A 23383-nucleotide genomic window follows, 5' to 3' on the forward strand; every position below is an offset into this window, starting at 1 on the left:
ACCCTACAACTTATATTTGTGAGAGTAGAGGCCCACTTTTCTTGGCATTCGAACATTTCATCGCTTCAGGGAATAGTTTCCTCGTAACCTTTATAAAAGCAGCGCCGAGGTGTGTGTTATTCGGTGTGAGAGTGTAGACCAACCTACTGGCTCTAGTTCTGGTCGTACCTTTCCAAGTTAGAAAAAAAACACCGAGTAATTATGTCGTGACATAAATTACATATTTCTCATCTCATGATGTATTGGCCATAACTCAGTCAAGCTATCTGGATGAGTCCTTTCATGCAGAGTAAAACAGATCAAAGTGTTCAGAGATCGACAATTTCAAAGTCTCCTTGAGCAAGAGAGTAAACGCCAAGATACTTCCAGTGGTGAGCAAGTAGAAGTACCGTATTTTCCACACTATAAGGTACCGGATTATAAGGCACACCTACATCAATTGACATAATTTATACTTTGTTCATATATAAAGCACACCACATTATAAGGCTCATGCAATAGACCAGTGGTCAGCAACCTTTATAGCTCAAAGCCATTAGGTTACATTTTCCACTGATTCTAACACCCAGAGAGGTGCACACACTTTATTTTGATAGTCCTACCTGCAGCCTATGCCAGGACGACACTACACACAAAACCTTCTTCACTGCTGGTTGACAACTTACAACTACCGGTAATAAACTAAACTACATGAACTAAGCAACAAAAACACAACAAAAACACAATTATTACCGACACCACAAACCAAATATAACCCCCCCAATAATTGCATTTAAAACACGACAAACAGCTGCAATGAATTATGGGAGTTTCTATCGGCTGCACTGAGGAGCTCAGGATGAATTCAGCGACAAATTCATGTTTTGTGTTGTTGGAAGTTATTGTGGGTTGTTGTTGGGCTTGGTGTTGTGTTGATTGTGTTTATGTGTTTTTGTTCCCCAGTTTAGGGAGTCATTATTTCATCTAGTTTATTTTGGTTTGTTAGAATGTTGGTGTGCAACCATGAGTGATGAAGGTGTTGTGTGGAGTGTCGTCCGCTCTGAACATCCAGTTGCAAAGTTAGGGTTGTCAAAATAAAAGCTTCCAGTTGTTCAGCTGTCAAATAGCAGTCTGGAGTAGAGGAATTCTTCCATATATAAGGTAAACCGGGTTGTAAGGCGCACTGGCAGCTTTTGAGAACATTTGAGGTATTTAGGTGCCTTATAGTCGGGAAATACGGTAGAACTGGCGGCCAAATGAGTCGAACATCCATGACCTCATGAAGCGTAGTCCATGTACTCTTATTCACAGACGAGTGGTAAGAAGACAGGAGTTTGACGTTGTTCTGCGGCGGTGGCTTGTCCTGCAGCTGTGTTCAATCAGTGGAGGAGCAACAGCAACACAATTCTGCAAATACCACCAGTGTGGTGGCTCCTGGTCAGCCAACATGGCAACCTGCTGTTTTACTGCGCAGAATTACTTCTGTGTTTGTTAAATCATTAATTGTTTTGAAGTAATTTATTCATTTTGAATGCAGTAGAAACCTTCCATTGTGTGTGCGTGAAATACGACCTCTGCTCTTGATAAATTCTCGATACAACAGATTCCGCATTCTTCTCGTTCTTGGATGCGACAGCAGCTTTATGTAAAAATCAGAGGCAATACTTTTTTAATTTGACTTGAAATATCAGCCTGAGCGACGTTGGAAACACGTTTTACCTGCATGTGTTTACCAGAGTCGTCGCATTACTTGTCCGGGTGTTATGACGAGGAGCCGCCGTGTGGACGGCGTTCTGAGGACGCTTTATTCACACGGCGTCCTCGGTGAACCCGTTGAGCACACCTTAGCAGCGCGCGCTAATTGAATTGGTAAATTCAAAGGTCAATTGGATGCAGAGAATCGCGCCGGTCCAGCTCCCCTCCCCCGACACAGACCACACATTATCGCCTCGGTTGATTCGTCTCCTCGCTGCGGAAAACTAAACCTGAACACATTCCAAATTCAGCTTTCTGGACTTTCAGCAGAGTTTCAGACTTGATGTTCTCGTTAGAGCGTTTCTGATTGGGCGTGGGCAGGAGGCTGAGTAAAACCCCGTTCAATTAATTGACTTTTAAATACAAAAAAAAAAATGTGGTGAAGCTAAAGCTGCTGAACATTTCTGTGAAGTCAATGGTGAATTACTGGAAATGTAGAAAACTCTTTTAATCGGGATGTTTTCTTTAATTCATCACATTGTCTTCTTTTGTATTTTGGGGAATAAAAAGGAAAACTGACATTTTTAAAGATCTTCAGACATTTTTAAACTGAAAAAAAAATATGTAAATGACGTTGGTATTACTTTGTGTTACTTTCTATTTTATTCAGTTACTTGCTGTAATCAGGTTCTAATTTTCATTGTATTTTTAAACTCCACAAAGAATAAGCTCCGTGTCAGTTAATTTCACTGAACAAAAATATTAAAAGAGGATAAAAACAAGATTAGCTGCTGGATTCCAGAAAATAAATCATATCGACTGGAGTTCACATTTTCATGAACCCAATGAGACAACGATACTGAGGAGTCTTCATTACATCCAGACGCCACACACACACACACACACACACACACACACACACACACACACACACACACACACACACACACACACACACACACACGCACGCACACACAGCCAAACACCTTTAATTAAAGAAATGTGAGCCAGGAGAGTTGATTATTATCGCCTTCTACTTCATTGGTATGTATATTCCAGGTTAATCATTGAACAGGGATTTCAAAACATGCATAAAATAATACCAATTTAACAGAACTGAATATTGAATTCCAATCAAAAGCTCACGCTCGTCATGTGCCAGAAGCAAGCAGCTGATTGGACGTTGACACGTCGTCGACATGAACCACACAGAATCACCACCTCACTTTGGTTTCAGCTGAAACACAGAGCCTCCCGCTGAGCTTCACTTTCCAAAGTGTTTCCAATATAATCTGGAAAAATGAGGTCTATGATGACTCCCTGTATCCATGGCAACACTGTGCTTGTTGTGAAACTTTACATCTGTTCACACTCGACTTGTGGTATTCGGCGTGACCTTTTCCTCTGCGGAGGTTTGATTTATCGATGAGGGGGAGACGGATGCTTCATTTAAATAATAAAACAGCGACATTAAATGTTAATAAAAACTGAAAACACGCGACCCTTCTGTGCTGCGAAAGTCCAAAGTGATGATCTTCCAGTTCACGTCAATGTTAAGAGTCGGAAATGATGGCGAAGGGGGGGGACCTGTGACCTTCGGCGTCTCGCCAAGTGCAGTTAATCACTGCGCCTAGCACACACACACACACACACACACTGTCATTTTACTTTATTTTTATTCTTTTGTGTATATACTTACTTATTTATGTACGTTGGCTCCAGGGTAGACGGCAAAATAAGAATTTCATTCACTGCGAAACCTGGCTTTTACTGGTGATGTGACAATACACACACCTTGAACCTTGAACCTTGAACCTTGAACCGCTGGCGGGGTCACGGGCGAGAGGCGGGAGATGAAATCCCGTCTTCCTCCGAATCAGCCCGACGCTTGTCGATTGAGCAGGGCGGCAAAGATACACGATGAAGAAAATCAACCAGGGAAAACGCCACGGCGAGCCGGAGGATTGTTAGATTTGTCAGCTAATTTCATGCTAATTGCCTCACCACCACCACCACCACCACCACCACCACCACCACCACCACCACCACGGGGGGGGGGGGGGGTGTTATCCTCGTCAGCCGTCCAATCACACGGCACGGCGGCTCTCTCTCCGCTCTCATGTCATTAATTAGACGAAAAGCATCAATCAGGCTTGTTCTCTCCCTCGCCCCCGCAGTACCCGCCAGGATCACCAACATCTCCAAGGACGTCACGGTGAACGAGGGCAGCAACGTCAACCTCATGTGTCTGGCGGTGGGGCGCCCCGAGGCCAGCATCATGTGGAAGCATCACTCACCGCGAGGTAAGACCGGCTTTCTCCTCCTCCATGAAGTGTCGTGTGTCGCCTGGCGGCGGCCGCCTTGTGCTCTCGCGGTCGGACGGTGGATTTTTTTTTAGAACATCTGAGTGATTCTCTTCGGCTCTTTGTTTCAGTTCCGACACTGAGACCACGCCGAGTGTCTTTCAGCCGTCAGAACCTCAAGAAATGTTTTGTTTAGGCGGTTTATTATCCTGTTTCCCGGCTCATAACAACAAGAGCTGCTGTGGGTGCAGAGATATTGTCCATCATTATCAGAGTACAAGAACACAGTGTGGTGGCTCCTGTGTGCATCCTACATTCTGAATCAAAAGCATTACGTTGGTAAATCACATGTAAGTAGCTTTGGACAGTAAAGTGCAACAATGCGGAGAACAATTATATGTTTGTTGTTGACATTTAGATTCCTTGTGACTTTAGAAACAAACCGCAGAATGGATCAGAGAGAAAATGATTAAAGAAAAACGTTTGTTGGTGCTGCTGAGCAGTTTGTGGCCGGTCGGAGACGGTGCCGGAGGAGGAGGCGGGTGGAGGTAAAGGCTCAGTTCACCCTTTAAAGGCTGACGGAGTTAGAAGTGACAGAATCACCAGGACGGACTGTTTTCCCATTGGATTAGCCGCTACAGTGGCCTGCTGCACAGGAAGTGGTCGTATGTGCCTCATAAGGAAGAGGCGTCCAGCAGAGGTCAGAGGTCGGCGGCTTTATGGCCTGAAGTTTTAACACTGCAAACTTTACCCCCCCCCCCCCCAAAAAAAAGCGTTCTCAGTGTGACTCCGACTCTCTGCGTCGTTTTGCACGGATCAAGAAACGAGGCCGTTTCTACGTCGGATGCCGAGAGTTTAGTTTCCGTTGATCGCAGATCTGTTTGCTCAAAACACAGACGTTGTGTTTAAATACGCCTCAAAGTTTGATCCACCGACTCGTTAGGACAGAATTATTTATCAGGGTCTCATGTTAGTGCCGTACTCAACTCGCGATAGCGGAGTGCTTTTTAACCTCTTCCTCTCGCTGCTACGGAATTCTTCGTATTCAAATGAGCAGCTGAAGTACATCACGTGGTCTTTCATGTCAAAGTTCATTTGTTTGAAAGAAGAAAAAAAAAAACCGTTGAAGCTGCTTCTTGCATTGATTCATGAGCATATAAGCAACAGCATCCACATTGAGCTTTTCTAAAAGGAATAAGTAAATGAAAGTGTGTTCTTGTTGTTCTTGTGTAAAGCCACGGCGTATCCATGAATGTTAGAAAGCCCATGACCTTTGACCTTGAATGAATGAAGCCTGAAACCACTGTAAACAGGAAGGAGTCGATCCTCTGGGCACAAAGCAGCAAATAGAAATGCCTTCAGCAAATGTTTTGCTTTAATTCCTCTGAAATATTTACAGCTTTATACCAATTATTATAAACTTTTAAGTTAAATCCGGACCGTAAAATAGTTTTGCTGTTAAATTTACTCATCAAAGACGCAGTTGAGTCCAAATATGTTTTCTTGGGAGCTCCAGCTTATCAGTCAAAACAGCCTGTTTGGAGGTGACAGTTTGAGTCCTTTTTGAATATCAATGAATTCCAAACTAAAAGAGTCACTTTAAATGTTTTTTTTCCTAAATATTTTAAACCCCAAAAAGTCTGTAAAGACTAAAACCGTCTCAAACACTGTTGGACACAATCTGTCCAGAAAGTAATTCAGGAAATCTGATTTTTATTTTTTTTAAAGAAATGTCTTCAAAGTTCTGGACTTCAGAGTCACGACACTGAGGCCTGGGCGCTCGGTGACGCTGCCAATGCAGCAGCGACCTGCTTGTTATCGAACTCAAAGCCACGCTGTCAGAGTGCCACGGCGAGAGGAGAGCTTCTCCGGACATTTCACCGGATTTTACTGCAGAAAGTTTCCCTAAAATTGGCATCATGTTCTGAAGGAAGTCTTGGGTTTTGTCAGAACATAGTCAGTTTCATCACGTACACTCGCCTGCCTCTCAACAAAGGAAAACTCCAGAGTTAAAATTTAAAGTTGATCTATTTTGCCGGCAGGATGAACCCCAGCTTTGCGTGGCCCCTCAACCGAACTATGTTTAGAATCTTGTAGAAGCGAGGGCGCCGGATCTGTGCAGCGTTACATAATCTCCAGTCCTCACCTGAACCCCACCGTGTGGATTTCTCCTCTCTGTTGTTTTGCAAAGTTCTCGTCATTTTCTGTTCAGCCTGTCAAAGGCAATTTAGAATTTTCACAAAACATATGTGTCAAGCTGCAGCATTTCTTCGGTGTAAAGGTGACGGGTTCATGGAATCTCATAATAAACCCCTCCCCCCCATCTGGCGTCGACTTCCCCGACACACACCTTCAACATTGTGCCTCGGCAGCAGACGTTCACCTCCAGCGGGGTTTGAACCGGAAAGCTTTTGTGTTAACATACACTGGCCTGCAGGAGGATTTATAAGGAATAATGCCAGTGTTTAATCTATTGACTGAGGCGCCTTTGTTTTTTTGGGTTTTTTTTTTTATTTTTGCAACTTGCTGGATTTCGGGGGTTTGGAGCTGCTCGACCTGGTTTTGCTCGACCTGTGGCCTGACGGCGTCTGACCGGAGGCACAGCTGGTGGAGGCGGCTGGCAGCCTGGCAGCCTGACGGCGAGCCAAGCGGCGCCGTGGACGGACACGCTCCTGTGTTCTGGTTTCTGATTGTGTCGGGCTGCACTTCCCACTGAGCAGCGAGCAGCATGACTCACGGCTGCTCCGCTAATGCAGAGTTTTTCAACCACCGCGCCGTGGAACACTGGTGTTTCCTCCAGATCGTCAGCTGAGTCGTGGGAAATTATCACATTTCACATTATCTTCTAAAAAAACATTTGCTCTCACAGCGACAGTGTGTTGCAGAGTAATCCTGTATAAATACTCTTCACCACTAGAGGGCAGCACAGAACTTTGCCGGTGAAATGTAAAGTGACAGACGTCAGTGTGGTTCATCTCCACCTCCTGCTACCATCTTGTATCAAAGTACTGTGTCAGTGACGGTGATGGAGAAGTTTTTGAAAACCAGGATCTCAGCTCTTCATCCATCAGGTCCAGGTTTCACACTGACGGAGTCACTATTAAAAAAAGTCCTTGCTTTCTGGATTTACTGGATTCCTGTTGATCAAACTTTGATGAGAAAGACTTTATATTGTTAATAGAGGCTACAGAGGTTCACATTTTAACATTTCCGGGTGGTGGAGGTGTGCCTCCAGAGTTTTCCAAAGAAAAAAGTGTCCCTTGGCTCAAAAAGGTTGACAAACACTGCTCTAGTGGATCACATGCTCACTGTTTGCTTACAGCCCAACGCTTCCTTTCTCTCTCTGGCATCATAATCATCATCGTCATCGTCGTCTCCACATTATTCACACCGGATAACAAGGGACGTATTTGGAGGACGCGCTGCGGTGGCATTCAGAAGGCCCCTCGTCGTGCCCGTCTCGTCTCCGCTGTACACTTTGACCAATTCCGCGTTGTGATTAACTCAGTGTGGAGCCTCATCAGGCTTCGTGAGTCATCTTCTGAAAGATGAAGCTGGCGTGTGTCGCTCACCGCCCGGCAGCCGGCGGTTCACCTTCATCCCAAAAGATGAAGATGGACAAAGGAGGCGCTTTGAGTCCAGGAGCTTCATTGCCTTGTTTGAGCGTCACGACATCTCGGTGTTACAGCCGTTTGTTAAACCCCTAGCGACTGGAATAAACTGTCTTTTTGTAATTAGTATTACTGTTTCTCATTTGTTGAGTGCAACCACCAAGAATGGTTGCTCGTTCAACTGCATTATGTGAACGGATGAAAACCACAAGAAACACCAGAATAAACCCGAGGCGTCTTTTTAAACCTGCTTGGTGAAATGTAATGACTTTTCTCCCCGAGAGGAGCTATTTGGAAATAAATGCAATCTTTAATTAATTTTTTAATAAAAAAAAATGTGGACATGTACATGTCTACATTTCATGATGCCCTTTCCGCCTCTTGCTTATCTACTTCCTGTTTTCTAAGGCCTTCAAGCAGCTGGCACTTACAAAAAATGTCTGGCTCTGTGATTTTAATCCATTTTGTGAACATAGCATTGAGTGATTAACCTTGGAAAGTCGCCTTTTCCGCACACAAGCCAATTGTATTCAAACCAGAAAGAGGTTCAGGGTGGAGGCTTGAAAAACTCGGCGTTCATCCAGACTTGAAATGACGTCTTTCGGGGAGATTTTGAACCAGGAGCTCATCTGGTATTTCAGGTTGTTTTGAGCTAAGTAATGGTCAACGACGGCGTGCTACAGCGAGATCCAGTAAAACTGCAATTTCACCACCGCCACTGTCTCTGGATCTTATCTGAGCTGAGTCACTCCTCACTACCGATCCTGAAGTGATGCTACGCGGGAATGGAATGGAATCGTGTGTGCGTGTGTGTGTGTGTGTGTGTGTGCGTGTGTGTGTGTGTGTGTTATAGTCAACAGTGAAGATAATGGGTTATCTTACTTGACATTTCTCTGAGTTGCTCTAATGAAAAGAGAGACTGCGAGGCGACGTCTGGGCGGCTCAAGGAATTCTTCCTAACAGTCACAAACCTAAATGTTTTGTTGTTGTTGTTGTTGTTGTTTTTCCTCTCTTCTTGCCCCGCAGAGTGGCATTTTCCCCGGCAGCTCCTCACCGTCTCCCTTTCATGTTTGTCACCAGCGATAATGGACTGTTCCCCCCGGAGGATGGTGTTTGTGTGAACACGAAAGTGAGCGGCCCTCTTCCCCACTTTAACCGCGTTTTTGAAAACGTCTCAAATCTGGGATTGAACTGGCTTTTGTGGCCGCCTGAGAACATGTGCAGCCGAGGCACAAAGATGCTGCTCACTCAAGAAAATAGTCTCTGGCAAATGTGTAAGAAACAATGAATACCGGGAGTTGTGCTCCCTGGTTTTGAGCCCCAAGTTTGTTAAGAAAATCTCAACTGAGTTATTATGAGATTCCACGCAGCTCTTCCCGTTCCATCATGGTTTGCAGAACCGGTTGTGGAGCCTCCTCACGGTGCCTCCATTAATCAGCGGAGAGCGGCAGCCCATAAATGTGTAGCCTCTGTGGTTCTTTATTTAATATATGTTCCCTGTCAATTTAAGTCTCACCTTTATTTTGTGCACTGCAAGACTTAGGCTCCATTTCAGCTCCGGGGGAACTGCATAAATAATGCAGCAGTGTCCAGTGACTCTCTGGCTGGAGGCCACTAAACGGATTAAAAGATATATGGTTGGAGGAAAGCAGTTTATTCAGGGGACAATGCAATATGGATCCCTGCAGCCCATTAAGACTCATTAAAGTAGAAAGGTTGTGAATGTGTACTCACTCAGATGTCTCCCCTTCTAATCACTGCCAGCTGAACGACGGCTGCAGTTTGACAGAGACGGAGGCCAACCAGCTCACTTAACGTTCAACTCTGGATTTTCAGATTGTTATTGTACTTTGCTTGTCGCAGTTTGTCATAAAGTCAAGGATAAACTGTCGTCGACATTAGTAATGGATCCGGAAGAGCCAGTGGATTGTTTACCTTCCTCCCCCGTCAGACAAGGTGAGACATGAGGATTACGTCCAGTTCACTTCTGGTTCATCTCTTTTGTTTCTGACTCGACTCTTCTGGATGTAAAGTGAAACTATTGAGAATTACTCTGAATTGTATTGCTGTACGTTTGAGTTTATTCGATACCGAAACATTCGCTGAGCAGAAAGATCAGCCGTCATACGACGATCTGCGAATGGTTTGGATTTGCTTTGATCAAGGTCATGTGCATTGGAGCAAGGCACCGATGTATAAAACAGTGAGGCCGGTGTTGAATTACAACCAGGCGGTGCTGTAGGCTGAGCTCTGTTGGAAAAAATTTTTTGGATTTAATGAGGTTTTCAAAGGAAGGAGCTATTTGTTGAATTAAATTATCCGATTATCATGAAAAACAACATTTCGAAAAGCGCTGGGGTTTGGAAAAACAATGAAAACGTGTTCCAGTTTGTCTGAAGTCAAGAAAATATAGTCACATTCATCAATATTTACCAAGTCCTTGTCCAGGACTGCTGCTGTGTTCCAGGATTTCAGTGTCTGCAGGCACCGGATCTTCATGTCTTGCTTGTAAATGAGTCAGTGTGCGTCACAGACATCTGATAAAAGCCTCAGAATGAACAACTCCTGACTGCAGATTGTTAAGAACTGACCACGAGGCTCAGCCGACAAACATTTTGTTTTTTGCCACTTCATTGAAATAGACAACAAACAAAGTGATGCCTGAACACAAACACAAAGTAAAGCCCCATTCCGTCCCCTCTTGGTTTTGTTGCTGTGAAGCCGAGCTTGTTTGTCTCGCCCGGGACTCTGCCTGTTTGTTTATTATCATGTAAAATGACAATAACCGTAAACTGGCACGACGGTGCTTCAGCTGTTTTCTTACCACTTTATCTCCTTCCAGTGACCAGATATCAGAAAACAGAGCCGACTGATGGACGTTGAGCTCGACCGAACTCAGTAGTGACGCTCAGCTCATGTGACACTGAGACAGGAAGTTAACGTGACAAGAAAATATTTCCTGATCAGTGAGTTTTTATTACTCATGATGAGAAAAGTCCGTTTTTAAAGACATAGGAAGTGTTTGTATTCCAGAAGCAGTTTGGGTCAGCTCATCTTTAGGTGTGTTAAGAGGCATTGGACCACACAGAACCGTTTTAAAGTGGGTTGAACGAATTAAATGTCTGGCAAACAAATAGCATGAACACATAATGCTTCTCTTTTTCAGAAACATTTATGGGAATTCTGGTTCTTTGAGGAGATCCCGGCGTGTTCAGGCTTGCTCTTTCATGATTCCTCAGAATTCTTCCTGCTAGACTTAATTTGTTACCAATGGAAATATGACGTCGTGTGTGAAAATTAATTGGATTTGTTCACTTTGAAAAATTGCCAGTGTGAGAAACATCACTAATTGCGTGGTTCTGCTAATTAAAGCCTGCTGAACCCAGCAGCTCGTTACCAAACGGACCTTATAGATCACACACTGCTCCGCTCTTCCATCGATCCCTTTGACCACAACATGGTTCCTGTAGATTTGCTTCTCAGCATAACTTAGAACCGGGTCTCGTTTCTCGCCTCCCTTCTAAGGCATTGATTCTCAAATTTACTTTCCTCTTGTAACTTTAAAAAAAAAAACAAGTCTTCTGATCCCCTCTTACAGTCACTCACACAAACTCAACAAGCAGAGAAGGTCCAGTTTTAGATTTCAATGCTTAATTTCTATATCAGCAAATGTCATTTTGACCAACCTCAGAGCAAACGGAGTCCGAGTCTATAAGAGGAAGTCGAGAGAGAGAACATGAAAACCCCGATTCAGCAAGAAAATCAGGAATCGATTCTTTCTTACTGAATATACATTAATGTTTGAGTGTGTTTGTGTCGCACGGAGCTGAATTTGGCTGCATTTACTTTTCTTTCTTTTCTTTTTTTTTTCTCCTCCTGATTTTCAGGTTTTGAGACCTGACAGGCAAATTGTGAGGCTAAAAGCCTGGATGACATGTGAGGGACGGTGGTTTGGAGCGCTGGCAGAGAACCTCAGCAGCTCAGACACATGTTGTCAACTTGTGATTAGCCTCCTGATGAGTGCCATTCACCGCGTTTCACAAGCTCAGATGAGTGGCGTGCCATTTGCATTGATGTTTCCTTCCAATAAGAACAATGCTCAGGTAACTGCCTGCTGACACCACTGACGCATTCATCACCCAGGCTAAGAAAAGAAGAGTGTGCAGGTGTTTCTCCCCTCCGAAAAGAGGAAAAAAAAGATCCTTCAAAATTTTAAATTGCATGACATCTCAGAAAGTGCTTCCTACGCTCGGGAAGAAAGCTTTACATGCATTCTGTCTTTTCAGGAGAGGCGACGTGTCGTGTTTGATTGCAAGTTCCAATAGTCATCAGAATTGCAGGAGCAGCAGTTTCAAGTTTGTTTCAAAAAGCTCCACAATCACAACATCAATGCGAGTCACTAATAAGGAGCACTGCAGCCGGCAAGAGGCGGCGTTTTGGAGGGAAATAGAAACGTCTGGCTGTATGATTTACCTACAAAACAGTTCATTACCATGACAAGCGCCGTCACATAGAAATAGAGAATTGGATGAATTAACAGGTTTCACCTTCACGGTGCTCAGAAGCTCCCGTGTCTCTGTGATTTACATGTGCACAAGGAGCTTTTGGTATTTTTGTTAGACTGTGTGATCAAACTCCTCACCTCTGTTTCTCACTTGAAGGTCTTTTAATTGTGCAAGACACTGAGTGAAGCTGCACCAGAGCAGTAAAACTCCACTTGATTGTTCCTGCAGAGATGCAGAAGGTGAACTTTCCCATCCTCGCCGTGGTGAGCATGGCTTGGTCATGGCGTTGTCATCAGCACGTGGTATTTGGAGTGAAAAGTCCCGTCACCCGGCCAAACCCGCTAACCCTAACCCTCGAACCCTAACCCTCTAACCATAACCTCCCAACCCTAACCCTCTAACCATAACCCAAACCCTCTAACCCAAACCCTCTAACCATAACCTCCCAACCCAAACCCTCTAACCATAACCCCCTAACCATAACCTCCCAACCCTAACCCTCTAACCCGAACCCAAACCCTCTAACCATAACCCTCTAGCCATAACCTCCCAACCCTAACCCTCTAACCATAACCTCCCAACCCTAACCCTCTAACCATAACCTCCCAACCCTAACCCTCTAACCCTAACCCCCTAACCATAACCTCCCAACCCTAACCCTCTAACCCTAACCCCCTAACCATAACCTCCCAACCCTAACCCTCTAACCATAACCCAAACCCTCTAACCCTAACCCAAACCCTCTAACCCAAACCCTCTAACCATAACCTCCCAACCCTAACCCTCTAACCATAATCCAAACCCTCTAACCCAAACCCTCTAACCCAAACCCTCTAACCATAATCCAAACCCTCTAACCCTAACCCAAACCCTCTAACCATAACCCAAACCCTCTAACCCTAACCCAAACACTCTTACCCTAACCTTCAAACCATAACCCCCAACCCCCCCCCCCCCAAACCCAACCCTAACCCAACCAAATGTCTTGGTCGTCAACGTACAGAATAGAGACTTCAGATCTGCCGCTCCTCAGTCTGATGCCGTTTCTTCCAATACTTCAAGAAGTTCTTTCATTTCTAAGTAGAGTTCCATCAAAAGTTTTGTCTTCAGTCACTTAAAACTAATTTAAATCAATTTCAGCTGCTCAAGGAAAAGGTTTATTTCTGTTTCAGACTGAACGTGTCTGTTTTTTTCTGTCTTCACAGCATGAATTCAACCTTCCTTTGGTCAGAACGTCAGCAGCTTTTCTAAAAGGTAGAAAACACAGGAAATCATGCTTTATATTCTAATATACCACCATGAAGAAGGAAGGCACAGAATCTGCAAGTTCATTATGGAAATAAAGGCAAACTGACAGCGAGTGTACTTTGTACTTTATTTAATAGGAAATAAGGACAGACATTTTCAAATTGAAACACTACTAATACTGAGAAAACTACAGTACAATATTGAAATTGCGTAATATCACTTTGAATAAGAAAAGCCGTTATTTAATAACGTCATAATAATAAATTGGATCATTTTAGAGTTTAGGGCAAGGTTTCATGAACTTGTTAAAGAAAATAAACAAGTAAAGAATAATTTCTTCTTAATATTGTTGTAATAAAAAAATGAATAATAATTTCATGAAGGCGGGGATACTGAGAGTTTGGCCGCAAAAAAAAAAAAAAAAAAGTGAATTGTAATTTTCTAAATTTAAACTGTTATGATGTTTTGGCCCAACATTGGCACGGATCCAGAAACCTCTGTCTTTTGCTGCAGCGCTGTGTTTGATGCTCGTCGGCTCTCTGCTGGAGGTGGTGACACCGACGCGCCGTCTCCTTCGGGTTTCCTCCGTGAGCTTGTTGAGTTCGCCGGTTCAGCACCACACACCCGTGTGATTGACAAGGCCGGCGCTCTCAGACAAAAGAGCTGCCAGCCGCACATCGTGGAGCAGATGAAAGTCCGAGGAGAATTAAAGACGCTCAATCCTGCGCGCTTCACCAGTTCTCCGCTTCCAAAGAGTCGTCGTCGTACACAGTCTGCATTATTATTACTAATTGAGCCGCGGCTCGTTGGCTTGGAGCGCACGTTTACTCCTGGTTGTGTACTTTTCTCTAATTCATACGGTGGCCCTGAAGTGCAAACCACAACAACAAATCACTAAACACAACAGCAAATTGAAAAAACACAACACAAATGAAAAAGCACAACAACTAATTCAAAAACACAACACAAATGAAAAAGCACAACAAATGAAAAAAACACAACAACCAATGAAAAAACACAACAAATTGAAAAACACAACACAAATGAAAAACACAACACAAATGAAAAAACACAACAACAAATGAAAAAACACAACAACAAATGAAAAAACACAACAACAAATTGAAAAACACAACACAAATGAAAAACACAACACAAATGAAAAACACAACAACAAATGAAAAAACACAACAACAAATTGAAAAACACAACACAAATTGAAAAACACAACACAAATGAAAAACACAACAACAAATGAAAAAACACAACAACAAATGAAAAAACACAACAACAAATTGAAAAACACAACACAAATGAAAAACACAACAACAAATTGAAAAACACGACAAATGAAAAAACACAACAACAAATTGAAAAACACAACAACAAATCTGTTTTTCATTTTGTTGTTGTATTTTTTCATTTTGTTGTTGCGTTTTTTCATTTGTGTTGTGTTTTTGAATTTGCTATTGTGTTTTTCAATTTGTTGTTGTGTTTTTTCATTTTGTTGTTGCATTTTTTCATTTGTGTTGTGTTTTTGAATTTGCTATTGTGTTTTTCAATTTGTTGTTGTGTTTAGTGATTTGTTGTTGTGGTTTGCACTTCAGGGCCACCGTAAATTCATCTCGACTCGTGAGCAACTGCTGCGTCAGAGGAGGCTCCACGGCAGAGGTTTAGCCTGAAATGTCCTTAATCCTGCACAGACAGGCACGTCTTCCTTCTCTGAACATGGCGCCTCCACAGAGCAGTGATCCGCCTCCCGTTGGGGGGAACGACTGCCTGAGTTGCCTCAGACTAACCGTCCTCTGGCTGCTGCGCCGGGAAACATTCACCCGGCGAAGCTTCAGACGTCCAGGCAATTCTCATACAAACATGCAGATGTTTTTTCAAATTTTAGATAAATAAATAAATAAAAAATTGCATTTTTAGTAGGTCCAATCTGGATGAAAATGATGCGTCTTAATATGGTTTTCTCTTTCAATTATGAGAGCAGGAGGCGCCTCCATTTTTCTCCCACACTGCAAAAAAAAAAAAAAAAAACCCAGCTCGTCAAACACATTATCATATTTTTCGGAGCTCCAGAGCTGATTAGACGTGTCCATCCACACAATACGCACGTGCGATAGCATGTAAACAGAATTGTTGAGGCTAAGCTCTCATTTCCCAGATGGGAGTGTGGAAGTAGGTCAGGAGTTGGAGGCAGAGGTGTGTCCTCATGTTTTCTCAAACACACACAGGCAGAAAGATCCACAGTCGTGTGAACAGAAACGGTTAAAGGAGAAGTGCCTCGTGCCACATCGCTCAGGAACCTCATTTTTAATCCCGCGGACCCGACGCTTGACGTCCGTCACGTAACCTCCAAGGACGAGGACAGAGGCAAGCGCGCGACGCCGACAGCAACACGTCGTTTTTTAACTGTACTCTTGAGTACCTGCGTGCTTTCATATTACGGGAGGATTCTTGAGAGACTTCCACCGTGCAAGTGCTGCTCCTGTTATACACATAATGTTTGTTTCAATAATCCTTCACTCGCGTTTTCCCTTCAGCGGCGGCTGCCAGACCGGATTTTCTTCTTTAAATGGACAACGACCAGCAGAGTGTTGCTCCAAGGGCAGAGGAGCTACGACTGGAGTTACACTCTGTTGAAACCACTTAGTGTTTGGAGCCTTTTATTAAGGTGGAGGTACACGAGTGATGGAGGACGCAGGGCACACCAGAACCTGTGTGTGTATATCTATATGTATAAGAAATAGTACTGTGCGTAGGTGTGTGCAGACCGCGGCCGATCGCAGCCGTCGTTTCCTTCCCGATCCGCATTCCGGTCAGTGGCGCTGCGTCTTACCTGGGAGACGTTCTGATTGGACAGCGTCGCGTAAATCCTCGGGATTCCCTCGAATGTCGTGGTCGGGGAAACTCCTCGTCGTCCGCCATTTTGAATTTTCCACTTCTGTCAACGTTCAGAATGTCACCGGGACGTAGTTTTTATGTGGAGTTACGTTTCCAGTCACAGATTCGTGTACTACTTACCTTTAAAAAGAATTTGTGAACTTCTTTTGCCTATAAACTCCTCATTTGTTAAAATATCCAGTTGAGATGTCATTTTCTTTGTTTATTCCTGCTCTTTCCAGCGGTACCATTTGCATTCTATTTGGTTCACTTTTTTCTTTTTTCTTCACATCCCTGCTGTACGTGGAAAAAGAATATATGGATTCTCTCAAATTCTCCGCTTTCATCTCTCCTGCTTTCATGTTTGACCTGATAAGAAAAGCCACAATGCAGACGGGTGGAATGTGATTCAAGGAAGTTCAGCTTGAGGATCCAAATGAAATAAAAATGATTCTTATAATTGATCCGTTGAGATATTAGTAATTATTATAAAAAGGCGGGTGTTAGTATCTCGTCCGAATGCCGTGGTCGTTCATCATCGTTCTTCGGGAGCCACCTATGAGTAACGACACAGACGAAGGGTCAACTCGTCATTTTTCATTTTTAATTCCTGAAACGTTTGACGTTTCTCCTCCAGTTGAAATAAATTGTTGGTTTGCTTTCCCTTGATTCAAACAACCCCAAATAACAGCAAAGGAAATGATTTCAATATTATGTAATATAACGTGATTTCATGCCGAAGACTGAATAATTGTTGGGTTTTAAAGTTTATCACCATTTCACTGCTGGTGTGAGAGACAAACATGAATATCGACTTCTATTACGGACACTTCTATTGAACCACATCTGTTATATTCATTGCAAGGTCTATCCTATCGCTAAAATGAAAATGCAGTTTATAATCGCCGGTTGTGTCGTCATGGTGAGAGCGGTGACGGCGGCTATCAAGCTCCTGTCGGTTCAATTCAACTGGAATTTTCCGGACAGAGTGTTGTGTTGTGCAACACATTCCGAATGTCGGCGGGACGCTCGACATGGTCGCCCAGAGGAAACCAGAGCAAAGCAACCCGAACACACACGGGGAGAACACGCAACCCCACGCAGGAAGACCCGGCTGCTGTTCAAACCCACGACCTTTGAACTTCAGGGAGTGAAGACGAGGGTTAAAGTCGCTGTTGGAGTGAGAGCGCGAGCCACTGCACCGCGAACCTGAAAACCAAGGAAGGAAGATAAAAGGGCACGCATAAATATTTAAATGAATAAATCTATAAATGAAAGGTGTGCCGGCGCGAGAGCTGCAAGAAAAACCATCATGTGTTTGTTCCCCCGTGGAGCAAACACTTTAACTCTCATGATAGCCGACTCTGCCAAACAGGCAACTCATGAGGAAAGCCTCAGTGGAGTCGTTCTCAGAATCTGCAGCAGCCTTTTTTTTTTTCTTCTTCTTCTTTTTCATTTCATTTTGAGAGACGAATGTGGAAAGAACAAAAGATGGCAATGCATCTTCATCTCTGCTGGAAACAGGCGAGGAGCCGAGACAGAAAACATTGGAGCAAGGAAATGATGTGTATGCAAAGCGTCGCTGCTTCAGTAAGATGGAGGCTGTTATAGAATCAGTTCAGGAGTAGAATTCATTTGTAGAACTGCAGCTAGTAGAGCAGTTTTACATTTTAACACACACAGAATGAAAACGTGTCCAACGAGAACTGCACTCAGTAGAGCGAATCCCTTTGACAACGCCACGTTTGCTTGTTTGTGGAACCCAGTTAGCATGTTAGCAATTAGCTCATATCAATGCTAACATCCCTCACAGCAACATCACACATTAGCAGGGCAGAATGATAAAATACTACCCCAGTCATGTTTCTGGATACGTGTCGAACCGAGATGATAGCTGTGAGTTCTGCAGAGGAGTTAGCAGTGTGCTAGCAAGAAGTTAGCGGAGAGGAGTTAACAGTGTGCTAGCAAGAAGCTAGCGGAGAGGAGTTAGCAGTGTTCTAGCAAGAAGCTAGCAGAGAGGAGTTAGCAGTGTTCTAGCAAGAAGCTAGCAGAGAGGAGTTAACAGTGGTCTAGCAAGAAGCTAGCGGAGAGGAGTTAGCAGTGTTCTAGCAAGAAGCTAGCAGAGAGGAGTTAGCAGTGTTCTAGCAAGAAGCTAGCAGAGAGGAGTTAGCAGTGTTCTAGCAAGAAGCTAGCGGAGAGGAGTTAGCAGTGTGCAAGCAAGAAGCTAGCAGAGAGGAGTTATCAGTGTTCTAGCAAGAAGCTAGCGGAGAGGAGTTAGCAGTGTGCTAGCAAGAAGCTAGCAGAGAGGAGTTATCAGTGTTCTAGCAAGAAGCTAGCGGAGAGGAGTTAGCAGTGTGCTAGCAAGAAGCTAGCAGAGAGGAGTTAACAGTGTTCTAGCAAGAAGCTAGCGGAGAGGAGTTAGCAGTGGTCTAGCAAGAAGCTAGCGGAGAGGAGTTAGCAGTGTGCTCACGGAGTTTTTGTGAAAAGTTGGTCAAATACATACAAACTATTGTCATATATTACCGGAGCATTGCTATTCTTGTTGAAGAAGCTCCACCAGCAACCATTTGGGGGGTTTAATACTAAATACTCTGTTCTTTGTTTTCTTCTTTTTTATAACTTGAAACATCATGTTGTCTTCCTATGAGAATGAACTATAACCTATTTTATTATTTCTTGACAACCAACCAATATGAGTCAATAGCTACAGTTATATATTAATAAAACACTTTTTTTTTCAGAATGAAGAAATGTAGTGAGAATTATTTATTTTGCATATTTTGACGTTTCTAAGTAGAACATGTTAAAATAAAAAATCATTTTGGTTCAATTTAGTGTAAAACAGTTTGTAACAGTAGAGGATATAATGTAAAGAAATAAAGGTGACTTCATTAATTCATTCATAAAGGACATAATAGCATGATAACATAACCAACATCAAGTTAATTCTGGTGAATTTGTGTAAAGCTGCAGGTTGAAAGCTTGTAAAGCCTGTGAGTTTTGTATGAGATTAACATCAATTTTTACCCTCATTAGTTTGAAGAGAAACATTGTGCAGATTAGATTTTCCTCTGTAGCCGTGTTGTTGATAATAAATGTTGTAAACGCTCCATTAAATGTGGAACTTTCCAGGGTGTGCTCGCGCTCCTGGGAGCCGGTAAGGTTTAGATTTCAGTCTGTATGCAGCTGCTGAATTGAAGGGAGTTTGACACGCCTGGGTTGGAGATTGGAAGCATATGAAGACCATTAACACGCAGGTCGCTGGGCCCGTTCACACCAGGAACCTGGTTCACCTAAACCAGGAACCTGGTTCACCTGAACCAGATGTTTCTGGCCTGTCGTCCACACCGGGAACCTGGTTCATCTGAACCAGATGTTTCTGGCCTGTCGTCCACACCAGGAACCTGGTTCACCTGAACCAGATGTTTCCGGCCTGTCGTCCACACCGGGAACCTGGTTCACCTGAACCAGATGTTTCTGGCCTGTCGTCCACACCGGGAATGCGGTTCACCTGAACCAGATGTTTCCGGCCTGTCGTCCACACCGGGAACCTGGTTCACCTGAACCAGATGTTTCCGGCCTGTCGTCCACAGCAGGAACCTGGTTCACTTAAACCAGATGTTTACTGGCCTGTCGTCCACACCGGGAACCTGGTTCACTTAAACCAGATGTTTACGGCCTGTCGTCCACACCGGGAACCTGGTTCACCTGAACCAGATGTTTCTGGCCTGTCGTCCACACCGGGAACCTGGTTCACCTGAACCAGATGTTTCTGGCCTGTCGTCCACACCGGGAACCTGGTTCACCTGAACCAGATGTTTCTGGCCTGTCGTCCACACCGGGAACCTGGTTCACTTAAACCAGATGTTTACGGCCTGTCGTCCACACCGGGAACCCGGTTCACCTGAACTAGATGTTTACGGCCTGTCGTCCACACCAGGAACCTGGTTCACCTAAACCAGATGTTTACGGCCTGTCGTCCACACCAGGAACCTGGTTCACCTGAACCAGATGTTTACGGCCTGTCGTCCACACCAGGAACCCGGTTCACCTAAACCAGATGTTTCTGTCATCCACACCAGGAACCTGGTTCATCTGAACCAGATGTTTCTGGCCTGTCGTCCACACCAGGAACCCGGTTCACCTGAACCAGATGTTTCTGGCCTGTCGTCCACACCAGGAACCCGGTTCACCTGAACCAGATGTTTCCGGCCTGTCGTCCACACCGGGAACCTGGTTCACCTAAACCAGATGTTTCTGGCCTGTCGTCCACACCAGGAACCTGGTTCACCTGAACCAGATGTTTCTGGCCTGTCGTCCACACCAGGAACCCGGTTCACCTGAACCAGATGTTTCTGTCGTCCACACCAGGAACCTGGTTCACCTGAACCAGATGTTTCTGGCCTGTCGTCCACATGAGGCGGTTTTAGAAACGTGAAAACAGGTTTTTTTGAACACGTGTCCCAGGTTGGGAAATTCTAAAACTATGGAAAAAAGATGACTTCTGTGTGTTTGGTGAGTCACAGCGCCCCTACAGGCCTGGCATGTGTACTACAGGCCCTAAAGCCTCGTGTTGAGCCCAGTTCATAGTGACGTGTGGACAGAATGTTTTTTTGAGACGGCTGCGGAGGAAAGAGATGGGGGTTTTTTTCCGTGGTGTGGACGTGCCCAGTGTGACCTGGTGTGCACCACGGTTCGTCTGGCAGCTCGGACTTAAACACAGCCGCCCGTTTTGATGACATGAATGAACAAACAAACCCAACGGCATCATTATTCGGCGCTCATGGCGAAGTCACACGCTGAGTTCACCAAAGCCATTAGCAGAAAAAACGGAGTTGGAGCTCGGGGTGGAGGGCAGCAACTTTGGCTGTGAGCGGCAGGATGGTGTGGTTTCATTAATTGGACTTGGCCACGATGGTCAGACTGCCAAAGTACTGGCTGAAATACGAATGAATGGAGCCTCGGGCTCATTACTCGCTTGACTGATTAGATCTCGGATTCATGTTCTCAACCAGAGTTAAACAACATGTGTGTTTGCGTGGCCACGAGTGAATTATGAATAACAGCTGAGCCAATCGGCAGATTTTCCACGGTGAAAACAACAGAATCAACCGGATTCTACCCATTAATTCCATGTCGGAACAGTTTTGAGGCCATTGAGGGTCTAAATGATTCAACCATTGAGAAAAGTAATGGCTTTATTTGGAAGACGCTGCTTTCGTCGTCTGAGCTCCAACAGTTTGAACTCGGCGGCCTGAGACGATTTGAATCGGCGACTTAACCCCTGATTTGCACTTCTTTTCACTTGTGCACAGACGAGGTTGCCGTGGAGCAAACGGAATGTCTCTTTAAGAGCTTTAACAGAAAAAAAAAAAGAGGCTGTAACAGTAAAATTGCAGCTCCTGAAGCTCCCCTCATAGAAAACTGGGTCAAACTAATTGGGGCCTGATTGCCACCCAATAAAGAATTCACTGCTCAGACACGGCCGGCTCCTCACAACAGAGCCATATCAATCTTGGAATGATTAAAAAAAATGTCTCGGGCTCATGCATATTTATGACATTTTGCGAAAACTGTCTCCCAGCTTTTAAAGAGGACGACTCGGCGACACCTCTTTAAGTTTCAACACGGATGCCAAGGTAGTGCGGGGCGATTTGGCCTGAAAAAAAATATACATGTATGAATTTTTAAAGAAAAAGAGTTTCGATTTGAGTTCCGAATTAGTTTTTTTTTTTTTTCTCAGTATACTTAAAAATGACTGCAGATATATTAGCAAAAGCGCAACTTTATTGCTCGGTTGTCCTCAGAGCTAAAATGCATACAAACAATCATATAAACACATTAAAGATTTAACTCAGGTTTTAAGCAAAACAGCAGCATCAACTATGGAAACCCACGAGGAATTTGGAGATCAGAACGCCAACGATGACCAGCCCTGTGGCAAAGTGACAGTGACGAGCCAGGAACCCGTAGATGGCGCCGTGTGGTCAGTCACAGTCGATTCCCATGACAGCCTATTAAGTCATTTAAAGCTTGTTAACCCTTTCCTCTCCGTCAGAAACCACTTCCACCATCCACCTCAATGATCCGGAGCTTCCAAACACATTTTACCGAATCTGCCCCGAGAAGCTCGGCTTCCTCCTCCTCCTCCTCCTCCTCCTCCTCCTCCTCCTCCTCCTCCTCCTCCTCCAGGCTGCGACGGAGGCGTGCGTCTGACAGCCCCGTGAGGCTCGCCGCCATTACCGGCGCTGCTATGGATCACAGCCTGTTATTGAATGGGAAAAGGTCAGCGCTGCACCGGGCCCATGTATTTTCAGTCGGAGCAAAAATGACGACACGAATAGCATGGCTGTAAATACACACGCCGACATATTAGTTGGCACGCTTCCAGAAAGAAAGAAAAAAAAAAAAAAAAGGAGAATAATTGATTTTTTTTCTGAAATAACATTTTAAAAAAAAACAACTAAAACAAACATTGTGTAATGTTTGTTCTGCTTTACCTGTAGAGCTGTTTGTCGCCACACTGACGTCTAACGTGTGATTAAACAAACAATGAGGAAAAAGTGAACAAATCAAACATCGAATGCTGAACGAAAGTAAAGATCAAACAGAAAGTCTAACGTCTGTTCACACATTAACTTGAAGATAGTTCAATATGAAGATGAGCTGATGGTGATAAAAAAAAAAGATGCAGTTTGTCTTTCAGATAAATCATGACTGTGTGTTAAAGTTCATCATCTTTTGACGAAGTTGACGTGACGATTTGAAGTTTCTCATGTTCTGAAGCCAGTATAGGTCATTTAACAACAGAATGTTTTTGTAACGTCTCTAATTGAAATACCGGATGTATGTGTCCGTCGTCGTCGTCGTCCGTAATCCCAAAGTGAATCAGAAGAGGAATAAACGGCTCGTTTTCTTTTTCATTTTTTACATTGCCTGCCTGCCTTTCGGGATATTTCTGAGAAACTAGACCAGAGGGAAGGTGAAAACCCTCCAACAAGAGCAGGACGTCAACATGTGTATCGGTAGATGCTGTTTGTTTGGGACCTTCTTCTGTGGCGGGAGTTGATATTGTCTGCAGGTGAATTATCTCTTATAAGATCCTCTAAAATGTTTATTTCCCTCCTTTCGGGTGTATTTTTGTGAGGAAGACGTT

The 23383-nt window shown here is 44.1% G+C and overlaps 1 protein-coding gene across 1 annotated transcript in view; it reads left to right on the forward strand.

The window, feature by feature from the left end:
* Window positions 1-23383, forward strand: part of opcml (opioid binding protein/cell adhesion molecule-like) — a gene marked incomplete at its 5' end in the record, with an annotated part of 146196 nt that overhangs the window by 66176 nt on the left and 56637 nt on the right. The window contains one exon of the mRNA XM_080509072.1: window positions 3852-3977. Within this exon, the coding sequence (XP_080365198.1) occupies window positions 3852-3977 (126 nt within the window). The remainder of the gene's footprint in view (window positions 1-3851; window positions 3978-23383) is intronic.

The sequence above is a fragment of the Blennius ocellaris genome (assembly GCF_963422515.1).
Source record: "Blennius ocellaris genome assembly, chromosome: 14".
Lineage (NCBI taxonomy): Eukaryota > Metazoa > Chordata > Actinopteri > Blenniiformes > Blenniidae > Blennius > Blennius ocellaris.